Here is a 13,909-nt window from a genome sequence, read left to right as displayed (position 1 = left end):
TTTCTTGTTAGGGGGAAATATGGGGGCCTCTTTCTTAACCTATTACTGCCACTTCTTCTCCTCCCAGATTCTCATTGGCGTCATACTGGAAGTGCTTGCCGAAGACTACGCCAATGAATTCACCTCCCCAGAGGTCCAGAGAGCCTGGGCCAAGATGAAGAGCCTCATCTGCACTCACGTGACTGCCGCGTACAAGGAGGTGGGCTGGGTGCAGTATCCAAACTCCACCATGTGAGCAGACCAGGGAAACAGGGCTGGGGAGGGCTGGGGGTTTCCTCTGAGGCTTTGCGCTCTCACTACATGCCACCCCTCTCTGCGCTCCCAGTAGACTTGTAAGCCTAGGCTCAGTAGTCTTAACAATGAGGATTCTGCCACAGCAATAAGGGGAAGAGGGTAAAGTTGGGAAAACACTTTGTAGTTCAGAGATGATTTCACAATGTGGTCTAACTCGCCTGTGAGCAACCTAATTGCAGAAGATTGAATGTAATCTGGTACTGACTACCCATAAGGCATGCAGTTATCTAAAGAATTCAGAAGTGCTTTGATGCACTCCCAAGGACTGTGAACTGCACATGCTCTGAGGAGTATGATGCTTAACCTTTCATCCTTGGCAGTCCTCATAGGGAGGCTAGCCAGTTTTCTTCACTGTCCCTTCTGATATTTGAACCGTTTTAATGAGGGACTCTTTCCATATGTTCTCTGAGCTTCGGCTTTTCCACTGCTGTACGAAATCAGCACTTAGTATAGCCCTGGGAACGCACGTCAACAGACTGGGAAGCTGTAGTGCAGCGGTGGCTTTTAGACCCCACCATTTTGCTATTGATGGCAAGCTGCTAGGATGTCCAAATCCATAAAACAAGAAGGAATCTTGTGGCACCTTAAGGACAGATTTATTGCAGCATAAACATTTGTGGGCTCCCGTCTGCTTCATCAGCATCATGGCTAGCTCTTGGAAGCTGCCACAATAGGAAGCTGCCTCAAACTGAGTCAGACCATCGTCCATCTACCACAGTATTGTCTGCACTCAGCGACAGCAGCTCTATAGGATTTCAGGTGGAATCTCTCCCAGTCCTATGTGGAGATGCTGGGAATTGAACTTAGGACATTTAGCATGCAAGGCAGATGTCCCAGCAGTGAGCTATGGCCCTCTTTGGTTTCAGTTTGATCCCACAGAGTTGCAGAGCTTCCAAAACTCAGGCATGGTACCACTATAACATCTTGCGAGGCTTCCACTGATCACAGGCCACCCAGAAGGAAGTGCTGTCTCTGGTCTCTAATTATGAAGAAAGCATATAAATCATACACAGGTTGATTCGAAAATTCTTGAGTTTTCCTCTGATAGATCCCTAGCTCAATATTAAACCATCCTTTCAACAACAGCAAAACTCCTCCTAGCCTGTAAATCATAGATAATAAGGCAGCTCCTGCACGTTGTTGAATCATCCAGCCTCGTCTCTCTCCAAGCCCAGAGATATTTTTGTTCTTCTTCATTGGCGGTGATTTGCTTGCATAATTGTTGAAGCCTGTGATTCACCTCAGCTCTCTGTCTAGGTGGCGAAGAGTGTCAGTTCTGGCCTATTTTCATAAAGAGCTCAGGGATATTAGAAGAGCGTGCTGGGATTCCCTCTCCGATCTTGATTCATACTGGGTTAGAACAAAGGCTTAGTCAGACAGATTGATGCAGAAAGGGATTTGCCAAGGCTCTGGATATTCTCCCAGAGGCAACCCAGCCTCAGCAATGACTCAGCAGCTCATAGTAGGCAAACTCGGTGTTTAGCCAGGCAAGTATGTAAAGCAGCTGCAGGAATTAGGGACGAAGTTTGTAATGGTGGTGTGTGTCATTCTCTGGCTGGTTCCGAGGGAAGGAAATCGCAGGCCAGGAGACTTCCTTCACCAATATCTGTGTAGGTGTTGTGCCATAAGAGAGCAATTGCTGCTAACTAACGACCCAACAGAAGTAAGTCTCTTCTGTTTACCTGTTGACAGAACCAGATGGCCACACAAGACTGCCATTCCCTTAGCAATATAGTGGTACCTCGGGTTACAGATGCTTCAGGTTACAGACGCTTCAGGCTACAGACGCTTCAGGTTACAGACTCCGCTAACCCAGAAATATTACCTCGGGTTAAGAACTTTGCTTCAGGATGAGAACAGAAATCGTCGTCCGGTGGCGCGGCAGCAGCTGGAGGCCCCATTGGCTAAAGTGGTGCTTCAGGTTAAGAACAGTTTCAGATTAAGAACGGACCTCCGGAACAAATTAAGTACTTAACCCGAGGTACCACTGTAATAGTGAAGGACTATCTCCCCTCCCCGGAAACAATAAAATAAGCATGCAAAGCATTTCATTGTACTATAATAAGGGTGAGTAACTGCTAGGCTTTAAAGGCAGGGCTCGTCCAAGCATGGTCTGAGAGGTTTTTCATTTGCCCCCCCCCCCCTGTTTTCCACAGGAAATCTGCTTTTTACTGTTGAATCAGGACAGGCATCATTCTGCAGAAAACCTGGATGACGTTTGTTGTAATTCAGTGGTAAACTGCGGGTTTTCCATGGGGAAAGAGGAGGGATAAGGTGAAGTGTGGATGAGTCCAAAGTCAAAAAGACATTAAGGAAATAAGGTGTTGCTTGTTCTGACAGTTATATAGGAATGGCAAGGATGCCTTGAATGCACACGGACATTGTCACACAAGCAGGAGATACCAAAATAGTGTTTCTGCATCTACTACATCAGTTGGGTTATTATTTCTTGAATAACAATCCTGCAATTCCTTATTCACAGCCAAAGCCAGATTAAGGCTGCAGCCCTGCCTGCACTTACTTGGAAGTAAACAGCACTCAACACAGTAGGACTTACTTCTGAGTTCACGTGTTACAAGGTTATGCTACAAAGACGTGTGCAAAGCAGTAATATCTTGGAGAGAATGTACAGAAGAACTGGCTTTTTTTCTCTGTGGAGATAAAGAACCCTTGGTTCTCTCTACCTTTGCCCCAAAATATTTTTGCTTCAGTCCCACCCAGGAGAAAAGGCATATTAATATTAATAATAAATAAGTCATACTGTGTTGAGTGTTGAATATAACCCATAAAGCTAAGGTGCATTTTAATCTGTAATTTTAGTTTATAATATATATTTTTAGCGGTTGTTTTTATTCATATATTGATTTTAAAAAAACAACACACCTTGATTTAACCTTGACCTTAATTAACTATTTTAATGACACACACACACAGGGTTTTATTTACAGTTGAGTGGCATACAAGTACAAGTTGTTTTATTGTGGGTGTATGTGTAACACACACGCCTGACCAGTGCCAAGGCAAAAACACCAATTACAAAATTTGAAAGCTCTAAACAAGATAAAATGATATAAAATTGCATATACATGAAAAGCAGCTCTGGGGGGTCATTTATCTGTCGGAAAGGAAACCCTTCTTACCCATTATATATTATGTTAATCCTGGGTGCTGAACGTTATATGTTGTATTTTGATTGCTGCTATCCTTTTTGCTTTAAAAGAGAGGCAGTAATCTAAGAATGTGATAAGAAAGTTGCAAATGATATAGGGCTCATCCACACTGGAATTTACAGTGATTCCTCTGGTTGCAAATGGGATCCGTTCTGGAGGCCCGTTCACAACCTGAAAGGAACACAACCCATGTCTGCGCGGGTCGCGATTCACTGCTTCTGTGCATACGTGTGATGTCATTTTGTACATCTGCACATGTGCGAGCAGCGAAACCCGGAAGTAACCCTTTCCGGTACTTCCGGATCGCCGTGGGATGCAACCTGAAAATGCTCAACCTGTAGCAAACGTAACATGAGGTATGACTTTACTGTGTATTTGCAGCTATTTGCATTCCCATTTAATTTGTGTAGTCCACATGACTTTACTCTCAAACAACATCAATCTCAATGCTTTTCTCTGTAAATTTGGGTTTACACGATACAAGGATAATCTGATAAACTGCACAAAATTGGGCTCCAAACCACTCCTCTCAGGGTCGCAGATAATTCATTTCTGTATTTTGAGGTTAGCCTTTTCTACCTAGCTATTTGTTTCACACAATAATAGGGATCTTAACTCTCTTTGCATGCAAATCTGGAACCTACCAAACATCCTCATCAACATTCATACAAATATTGATCTGGATGTATAAAGTAGTAGGGAATAAAGGCTGTTTACTGTAATTATATCTTTAGCAGCAAAACAGGCAACAGAAGGACAAATGTTTGACAGAATGTCCTTCCAGCAGATTAACTAAGAGTGTGGGGACTGTTCCACTTGCATTAACTTTTGTCCACTGAAAGTGCCTCAAGTGACCTAAGTCCGGCTGACCTTGCAGGCTGACACTGAGCGCATGGAAACATGGTGCTTGCTTCCAACGCATCAGCTAATGGAAGTGTGAAGTGTTTCCGCTGACCTGGGTTGCTTCAAGATCAGCTCGTCAGAAGGAACCATACCATCATTCTGGTTGGAATCCTCTGATCTCATCCACTTTTGCTAGTACAGAAACAAACTGGCTTTCATGGTTTTGCTATGCATTATAGGCTAAAATGCTCGGAAGGATTTTGCACACTCAGAAAACACTTCTGCAAATTAGTGGACTTGTTCTGTGATGGGAAAATGCACTGGAAAGTTTGTGCTGACGCAACATCTTATAACCTCTCTACAAACAAATCAGGTCGAATGCTCAATAAATAGTCAACATCATCTAACCTCCCTGCAAACTTTGTGCAAACAAATCAGGATGAATGCTGAACAAACGGGTCATCTGAAGGCAACCTTGAAAATTTAGATCCAGTGTCCAGATTGCAAAGTAGCGGTCATATAGTGAGCATTCGTCGGTGTCGTATCCCTGGAAGGAAATGGTTCTCTTAGAGGAACTTGGGCATAGCAGGGAGCAACTGCAGGAAGAGGAAGAGGAAGAGGAAGAAAAAGGCAGCTTTACAATTTCAGCCTGACAAGGGCACTGAGAGGCCAGTGCTAGCTCACATAAAATAGTCTAGTGAGCTGAAGGACATTGAGCCAGAATAGGACATGCGCTCCAATTCAGAACGATATGGAAGTCTGTGATAAATGAAGCAATGATATCTGGAAGTGCTCTCTTCTCTCTGAGGCAAAGAGCCAGAAATTCCTAACTTAAGTCATTAACACCATGACTGATTTCAGCCAGCAGTTCTGAGAGAATATTTATGAGAGATTTTGCCTCTCCCAGTTCAGGCAAAAATATGGAGCATGCAGTCTTCAGGGTATTTATGAAGGTTCTGCTGATTTTCTTGAGGGAAGTAAATGCCATCTTTTAATTCTAAGTAAATTTCTAGTCCTCAGGAGATTATTAAAGTAAATTTGACAACTGAATGACATCTGTTTCATAAGCTGTTTTTATTTTTATTTCAAACAGCTTATGAAGAGGAAAATCTGTATTTGGGTGGTATGTCACTGCAGGTGGCAGATGGATCAAGGGTTCACATGCCTGAGTGCTCCTTCATCAAAAATTTGTGGAGGACAAGGCTACCAGTGGCTACCAGTCATGATGTCCTTGTATTGCCTCCAGAATCAGAAGCAGCATGCCTCTGAATACCTGTTGCTGGGGTCTGGAGTCCTGTTGTCTTGCCCAGAGGCTTCCCATAGACCTCTTGTTGGCCACTGTGAGAAACAGGATGCTAAGACTAGATAGGCCCTTGGTCTGCCTCCAGCACAGCTCTTCCTATGTTCTTAACAACACAGATTTATCATCTCATTTCTATTCAAATTATAGTAATTATTTCTAAATTTGCACACTAGCAAATGCAAATTTTATGCAAATCTCTGTCCTCCTTTGTCCTCTTTTTTTTTGGCAATGCATATATTCTATTTATGCAAATCTCTGCCCTCCTTCTTTTTCTGGCAATGCCTTTCTTCTATTTTGGCAATGTGTAAGTGACCATCACAGCAAACAGAATACTGATGCAGAAGACCCCGCTTTGCCATTTTTATATTCCTATATATGAAAAAGAATGAAAAGCTGTGTTCAACTGTCCATTTCCCCAGGTTCTGAAGGTGAACTGTTGGATGAGAGCTGCTGTTTCAGCAAGGAAGCAGCTCATGAGTGGGAAATGGAGGCTCCACCCCTTCCTGGCTCTTGGCCAAGCCCTTATCCAGACAAGTGATTCCTTTCTTCCTCCTGAGCAGCTTCACATGCAGCTAGTGGGGCACTTTGGTGTTGGTGCTGAAGCTTCTGCTTGGCTCCTCATCACCTCTGTTCCTGCGACTATGGGAGAGATGGCGGGACATGTCCAGGAACCCTGGCAGCTGGTATGGGAACCTTTAATATTAGGGCAGGGATATCTGGGTCCATTGCCTGATCAGAGTCACTGGCAGTGTGGAGATAGTCCTGCTCACCTTGCTCATTCTCTGAGAAAACCTGAACCCTGACAGCAAGCCATCTGGAATTCTAAACATCTTTGCTTAGCTAACGATGGACTCCAGTGCAAATAGGGACTGTCCTTTTCTAGGGTTCTCTGCCACCAGTTAAAAGGCAGAGTTGCAATCTTCAGGCGCAAGAACAACTCCTGTACCTCCTTCAAAGACTATCCAATCCAGGCTTATATCAAGAGAATCCATAAAGAACTAAGAGAAGGGCAAAGGATCTCAGCCCAAAACATTATGGGGATTTAGTTGGGAATCTCAGTGTGCTTCTGAACCAACGCCATATTCTCATGGAATATTTGTTTGCACTGCTGAGATGTTTCCAAGAAAAACTGTGGAGTGAAAACTTGTTATAATTCCATCCAAACTCACAGCAGGGATAGAAGGGTTTGAAACAACGGGAAATCAAGGATCTCTGCAGGCTCCCTCAAATGTTCACACACTAAGTTTATCTTGACATGTAGGACCTCCAAGACATTTCATCCATCACCCGGGAAGTTATTGACATGTTAAGTTTTAAGTAAAGAGAATATTGAGTGTTGCCAGAAGACCCCTGTAGTTTTTCAGCAGGGTTCCAGAATCCAAGAGTAGCTGAGATTTGGGTACCCATTAGATGTGAGACCCAGCTGTATTTCAGGGGAACAACTGTGTAGGTCTTTCCCATGGAATTAACAACGCACTAGAAAGAGGGGGCTGGTTTTGTGGGAAAGAACTGCCCAATGGGCCCCATGACCAAGTCATTTGAACATTCTTTACGGTATTTATAATTCCAGTTATTTATTAATCGCTTTTCAGGCCGAGCCCTCACAAAGCCATACGCAGAACAACAGAACCTCAGGCAGTGTATGGAACATGGAGTAGATACAGGCAAGAGAGGTACTGAATTAGATCGCCAACAATCTTTAAGGAAATAATAAAATTGTAAGTTTTTAATACCTTCTTGAATGACAGAACAAATGTGAACTGGAAGAGTTCCACAATTACTGGGCCACTAATGAAAAGACCCTGCCCCATGTGCTTACCAGTCTAACTGACTATACTGGGGGACACACGAGCAGGACCACAGATGAGGTTCTTAGATTATGGGCAGGGTAATATGGCAGCAGGTGTTCCCATGGGTAATCCAGTACTAAACCATTTAGGGCCTCCAAGGCTTGTGTGAGCATTCTGATATAGCCAAATGCAACTAGCACAAAACTGGTATCATGGGTTCAGACCTTCTGTCCTCTGTTAGCATCCTGGTGGCTGTACCATTTTAAGTTTCTGAGATGGCTTCAAAGCACTGCAAAGTCCATTTCAGTAGTACGGTTTAGCCAGTTTATTTGTGGATAGGCAGCTTCCACATGAGAACATTGAAATTAAACTTAGGAATTCATCACAGATGACTAGTTAGGCACACATAGCAACAACAACATTATCTGTTACTACCTAAACTTGGTGCCTGAAAGACGTCAAGGTCAAGGAATCTCAAAAATTAGGCACATTGGCATCAGAATTAGATAAATAGTCAGGTGGATAAAAATAATTGTAAGCCTGTCAGACTTGACCATTTTGTTTTTTTCTGTTTCTGGCCAAGTTGCTACAGCAAATTCTAGCCTTCAAAAACACATTATTAAAAAATGATAATACTGGTTTATTACTTTACAGACTTAATTGTTACTAAATAGAATCCAGATGTCTACAGCTGCCATCCCTTGTGTATCAACCTAATAAGCAAAACACATTCCACTAGGATACCACTAAGATAAAACATATGCATGTACAAAAACATGTTTGTAAATATTACATTATCAAAATTAAAATTGGGGTATATGTGTGTGTGTGTGTGTGTGTGTGTGTGTGTGTGTGATGGTGAAAATTAAGGGCTGTCCTCTTTTCTGTTCTCCCTTTCCAAAGCTGTCTGAAAGACTTATGACTTATTCACAGATTTATCAAGAAAACACAAAAGTCAAACTTAAAAATTGGAATGCATTTTTTAAAAACCCCAATGGAATTAAAAGTAGGGGGGAAGAGCAGAAACGACGAAAAAACCTTGGCTCAAGTTGTGGTACTCCCTTAGCACACACAAAGAGAGACAGCTGCTCCATGTTTCATACAGGTCTAATATCTGGATCCTAAGCCTTTTCTCTCACTCTTCATCATATCATAAGCAACAGACATTTCAAAATGAAAATTCTTGGAAACCAGATTCCATTTATCTCTTCTGTTTCACTCTGTGCTCGGTAGATAAGTCATAGATTGCATCATGCCATGTTTACTCTGCTTAATGCCTTGCATAGTTCTTGTGGCGTGAATCTAACACACTTTGACTTGAACTAATTGGATTGTCCAAGAACCCATAGGCTGTGATTACTCAAGCAAATTACAACACTCGGGAGGCTAGAGAACACGCTCTTTAGTGTTTTAACTGTGCAAAACAAAGTTGGATTTTCGTTCATTCAGTTCAGCCATGATCAAGGTGGGAACCCTGCACACATAATCCTAGCTAAATTGGAAATTGTAATTGAGGGAAATCTTGGGGAGAAGAAAAGGCTAATGAGTAAACCCTACACAAATTTGGAGTAGGCAGTTGGACGGCGCCTTGTATGCCTCTTTCCAGCAATTCTGGCAGCCAAGCTGGTGCCCAATGTATTGCTCTGCTTTCCTTTGGACCACATTAGTGAGGCCAGGGGGAGAGATCACTTCAGTGCTGCTAATGCAGCAAAAATAACATGTGAGGCAGCAGTTATGAGTTTCCGATCTCTGCAGTCACAGCGGGTGCTGTGATTCTCCACCAGTTTGGCTTCACCCTCAGAGGCGGACTCCATTGTCTCTCGAGACAGATGGATTCCAACTCTTTGAATTCTCAAATATTTTCCATATATTCCCCACATGTTTCCTGTGTGTCTTTGATGCCCAAAGAGATCTGATCTCAATCTTTGAAATTGACGGTTGACATATGGCAGCATTAGATGAGATGAGAGAAGATTTAGTATTTGGCAGCTCTTATAGAATGGTATGTTATCATGGGTTTTAAAACTCTCAGAAGCGCTTTCTGCCCCAACCCGTCTGCCAATGACTTTCTATGCATCCCTTATAAAACCTTGGCCACTCTTATCAGATTTTGTAACAAATTCTAGGGAGTTCACGATTCACAAATTGGTCAACAGGTCACCTGTTGTTCCCTGATAAGCTGGTTGACTATTGATGGGCACTAGGTACTAGAATCATATTCAACATCTGCCCTTGGTATAAGCTTTCGTGTGCATGCACACGAAAGCTTATACCAAGAACAAACTTAGTTGGTCTCTAAGGTGCTACTGGACTATTTATTTATTTATTTATTTATTTTGCCTGCGTCAGACCAACATGGCTACCTACCTGAATCTAGAACATCTGCCCTGGTTACTGTTTTATTTCTGAGCCCAACTTAAAATACTGATTTTGATCCATTTACTGAGATATGCAGACAACAATTTCACTAGGTTGTCTTCTTCAAAGTGCAATACTTTTTCAGCAAAAGCCTCTGGACTCTGTAATGTCCTTGTGCGTATTATTATTATTATTACAGTGGTACCTCGGGTTAAGTACTTAATTCATTCTGGAGGTCCATACTTAACCTGAAACTGTTCTTAACCTGAAGACCACTTTAGCTAATGGGGCCTCCTGCTGCTGCCGCGCCGCCGGAGCACAATTTCTGTTCTCATCCTGAAGCAAAGTTCTTAACCTGAAGCACCATTTCTGGGTTAGCAGAGTCTGTAACCTGAAGTTTATGTAACCTGAAGCATATGTAACCCGATGTACCACTGTATTATTATTATTATTATTATTATTATTATTATTATTATTAGTTTTTCTTTCACCAGACCTTCGGAGATTAGGAGTTTTAAGGATATGGCTTGTTCGACTTTTTTCCTTTTTCCCTGTGTGGCTTGATTTGCTTTTACATCTACTTTTATTTATGTTTTTCAGATATGTTAATAATTGATACTGTACAATGTACACTTTTTGAAAACTGTCCAAGCTTAAAAAGTGATACATAGATCTAGTATGTAAATAAAACACTTAAAAAAAACACCCACAACTTTAATTTTAGAGTTAAAATGCCAAAAAGTCTGGTACCCCATGAAACTGCTATCCGAGAACTTGAGGGATGCCTGCATTTATTAATTACAGAGCATTTTAATTGTGCAAAGTGCTTAACAATCTGTGTTGCAGAAAATTATAAGCAGATCCCCATTATAGCTTTCCGCTTCTGGATCTTCAGAGCTGAATATTGATCACTCATCATGAATTTATGAATGAAAAAGGTGGCTTCCAAATCAGCTTTCAGTCAGCACTGTCACCTCTGAACAGGTGTTCAGTGCTGTGACTCAATTCCAACAATGCAACTAAAATTACTTACCTGCTGAGACAAATTACGTATCTGAGACATTTCCTCAAAACATCACCTGTACTGAGATGCTGAAGTATCTTACTTTGTTAGAAATAAGTAGTTAAATAGGTAATCAACTTTTTTAAGAACCCTGCATATGAATACACAAACTGTGATTGTTGACAGCCATCAGGATTGCTAATTTCCAGACTCTGTCTGGCATCCATTGAAAGAGGCTGTCCTTATTGCTTTGCATGGGTTTTCAAAACCCTGTTCCTTTGGTTGGGATATTTTCGCACATTGCAGCTGCATTTAAACAAACAATGAAAAGGTTGGCAGCATTAAAAAATATTAGTAATGTGTTTTTCCCCTCCCCCTCATTTGTTTGCTCTTGTTTGAGGGGTGTTTGCTGCATCATCAAAGGTTTCTTGAGTGCCATTTTTACACAATCCCAGCCAGTCAGGGTTCATGGAGTTCATGTAATGATGTCATAACACCCCCACACCCCCAAAATGCCTGGCAGCCAATGCTTCCTGCACTGACAGGAGTAAAGGTAAAGGGACCCCTGACCATTAGGTCCAGTCGTGACCGACCCTGGGGTTACAGCGCTCATCTCACTTTACTGGCCGAGGGAGCCGGCGTACAGCTTCCGGGTCATGTGGCCAGCATGGCTAAGCCACTTCTGGCAAACCAGAGCAGCACACAGAAACGCCGTTTATCTTCCCGCCGGAGCAGTACCTATTTATCTACTTGCACTTTGACGTGCTTTTGAACTCCTAGGTTGGCAGGAACAGGGGCAGAGCAATGGGAGCTCACCCCGTCGCGGGGATTCAAACCACCGGCCTTCTGATCGGCAAGTCCTGGGCTCTGTGATTTAACTCACAGCGCCACCCACATCCCTCTAGCCAGGAGTGGCATGTAGCTAACCAGATCAAGCTACATGATGATGCCACAAAGCCAGTTCAAGGTGAGGGCATTTCTTCCTGCCCTTGCTCTTAGTGGGCAAATTCTTTTTACCTGTGTTCACTGTCCATCTCCAGTTGCCCAGCGGGGCATCATTATTATTTTTTACACATATTTGGTTCATTCTTAATTATAGTAGAACCTGCTAAAGCCCATTTCATACAAAGAAGGAGCAGTATGATGGAAATGTACCGTATTTTTCGCTCTATAACACGCACCTGACCATAACACGCACATCGTTTTTAGAGGAGGAAAACAAGGGAAAAAACATTCTGAATGAAACAGTGGATGTATCATTTTTGTGCTTCATGCTGTGGCCACAGACATGTGATCTGATGGTGAATTTGGGGTGACCCAATGCAAAAATCCTGAGAATCCCTGTGGATCCATGCTTTGTAACCACGTTTTTGCACCATTGCAGCCCCAGGCAACAGTGGGTGCGTGATTTTTGGGGGGCAGGCTGTAGCCATGGACATGCTATGTGCTCTGATGGTGAATTTCGGCTGACCCAATGCAAAGATCCTGAGGATCCATGTGGATCCATGTTTTGTAACCACGTTTTTGCACCATTGCAACCCCAGGCAACAGTGGGTGCGTGATTTTTGGGGGGCAGGCTGTAGCCATGGACATGCTATGTGATCTGATGGTGAATTTGGGGTGACCGAATGCAAAGATCATGAGGATCCATGTAGATCCATGCTTTTTAACCACATTTTTGCACCATTGCAGCCCCAGGCAACAGTGGGTGCGTGATTTTGGGGGGGCAGGCTGTAGCCATGGACATGCTATGTGATCTGATGATGAATTTGGGCTGACCCAATGCAAAGATCCTGAGGATCCATGTGGATCCATGCTTTTTAACCACATTTTAAGTGGGGAGGGAAGGAAAAACACAGAACGGACAAGGAGCACGAGAGGGGTGTGCAGAGAAGCAGCTGGCTAAGAATGCAGGAGAGGGGTATAACGGGAGGGAGGAAAGGAAGGCAAAAGTCACCTACCCACCCAAGCCAGCCAGCTCGCGCACACTCTCTCTCTCTCTCTCTCCCTCTTGCATGTTTTCAGCAGCACGGAGCACAGAGGCGACACTCTGCTTTCCCCTCTGCTTGCCTGGAGGGGAGGGGCTTTCCCTGCTCTTTGTTCCGTTTGAGCAAACACAGCAAGGAAACAGAGATGGGTGGGCAGTAAGACCCTGAGGCAGAATGCAGGAAAGCAGCCGCTTCCTCTTTTCAGGTTTCCCTTCTCCGAGACGCGCGATTTGATTTTTGCCTGATTTTTTTTTTGCCTCCCCTCGCGCCATTTGGCTCCAGGGACCACACATTCGCTCAATAACACGCACAGACATTTCCCCTTCCTTTTTAGGAGAAAAAATCTGCGTGTTATAGAAGGAAAAATACGGTAACTGTTTGGTGATGTGTTGTGCGCAGTGGCGTGGTACCTAGTCCAGTGATATTCACCCTGCCTCTGCAAACATATACACACCTTTTCTTGCTCTGCTGAAATCCCTCAGATCTCTATGACAGCCTCTATACATGAACTGCATACTAAACGAAGCATCCTCCATGCACTCTAACACTGCCTTTTGTTTTCATGAACTGGGACACGGACACAAAAAGGCATAACAAAACATATCCCATGTTGTTGGAAGTATGCATTAAGATCAAAAGAGTTGGAGATAGGGACAGGGCCGTCTTACCCATAGGCTGTAGGGGTTCGGGGCACCCGGGCGGCTGGCTCTCAGGGGCACTAGGCCAAAAGTCCAGGGCCCAAGAGCTGAGTCCGGGAAAGAGCCCGCCTGTCAGTCAGAGCGCCGCGGCTGGCTCTTCTGCTGCAGGTGGCTCTGTGCCACGAGTTCTGGGGCGACTGAGCCAGCGAGACGCTGAGGCGCCAGCCGGCCGGCTCCGCCCTCCTGAGTGCCTGGGACTGGGCAACCGCAGAGGGTGCCGGATGGATCTTTACACCCCGGCGCTGCATATGCTTAAGACAGCCCTGGATAGGGAACAGCTGAAGCAAGCCTAGAGCAGAATGTGGGTGCCACAGTGTGTTCAGTGACTCCTTAACACTTTGCCAATCTAGCATACAGCATGCTTTGGCTAATTTAGGTTGGTGAAGTACACTTCCCCATAGTGGTTGCAGTCAGTGGACTAGAGGGACTAGTTGAGTCCCCTAAATGTTCCCCTGGTGCCTC

General features: G+C 43.8%; 1 protein-coding gene across 3 annotated transcripts in view; it reads left to right on the top strand.

Annotated features, from left to right (window-relative positions):
- The window catches only part of CYGB (cytoglobin), a 53,634-nt gene that overhangs the window by 26,549 nt on the left and 13,176 nt on the right, over positions 1–13,909 (top strand). Inside the window, exons 3-4 of one of the 3 annotated variants that reach the window (XM_079966280.1) lie at positions 68–231; positions 7,203–7,305. In XM_079966280.1, the coding sequence (XP_079822406.1) occupies positions 68–231; positions 7,203–7,290 (252 nt within the window). In that variant the 3' untranslated portion in view covers positions 7,291–7,305. Of the gene's footprint in view, positions 1–67; positions 232–7,202; positions 7,306–13,909 lie in introns of those variants that run through there. The other 2 variants (XM_079966282.1, XM_079966281.1) reach the window with 2 other exon arrangements.

The sequence above is a fragment of the Podarcis cretensis genome (genome assembly GCF_951804945.1).
Source record: "Podarcis cretensis genome assembly, chromosome: 2".
NCBI classification, from domain to species: Eukaryota; Metazoa; Chordata; class Lepidosauria; order Squamata; family Lacertidae; genus Podarcis; species Podarcis cretensis.
Note: the sequence above shows the minus strand (reverse complement) of the source record. Positions and strands in the feature narration are given on the sequence as shown.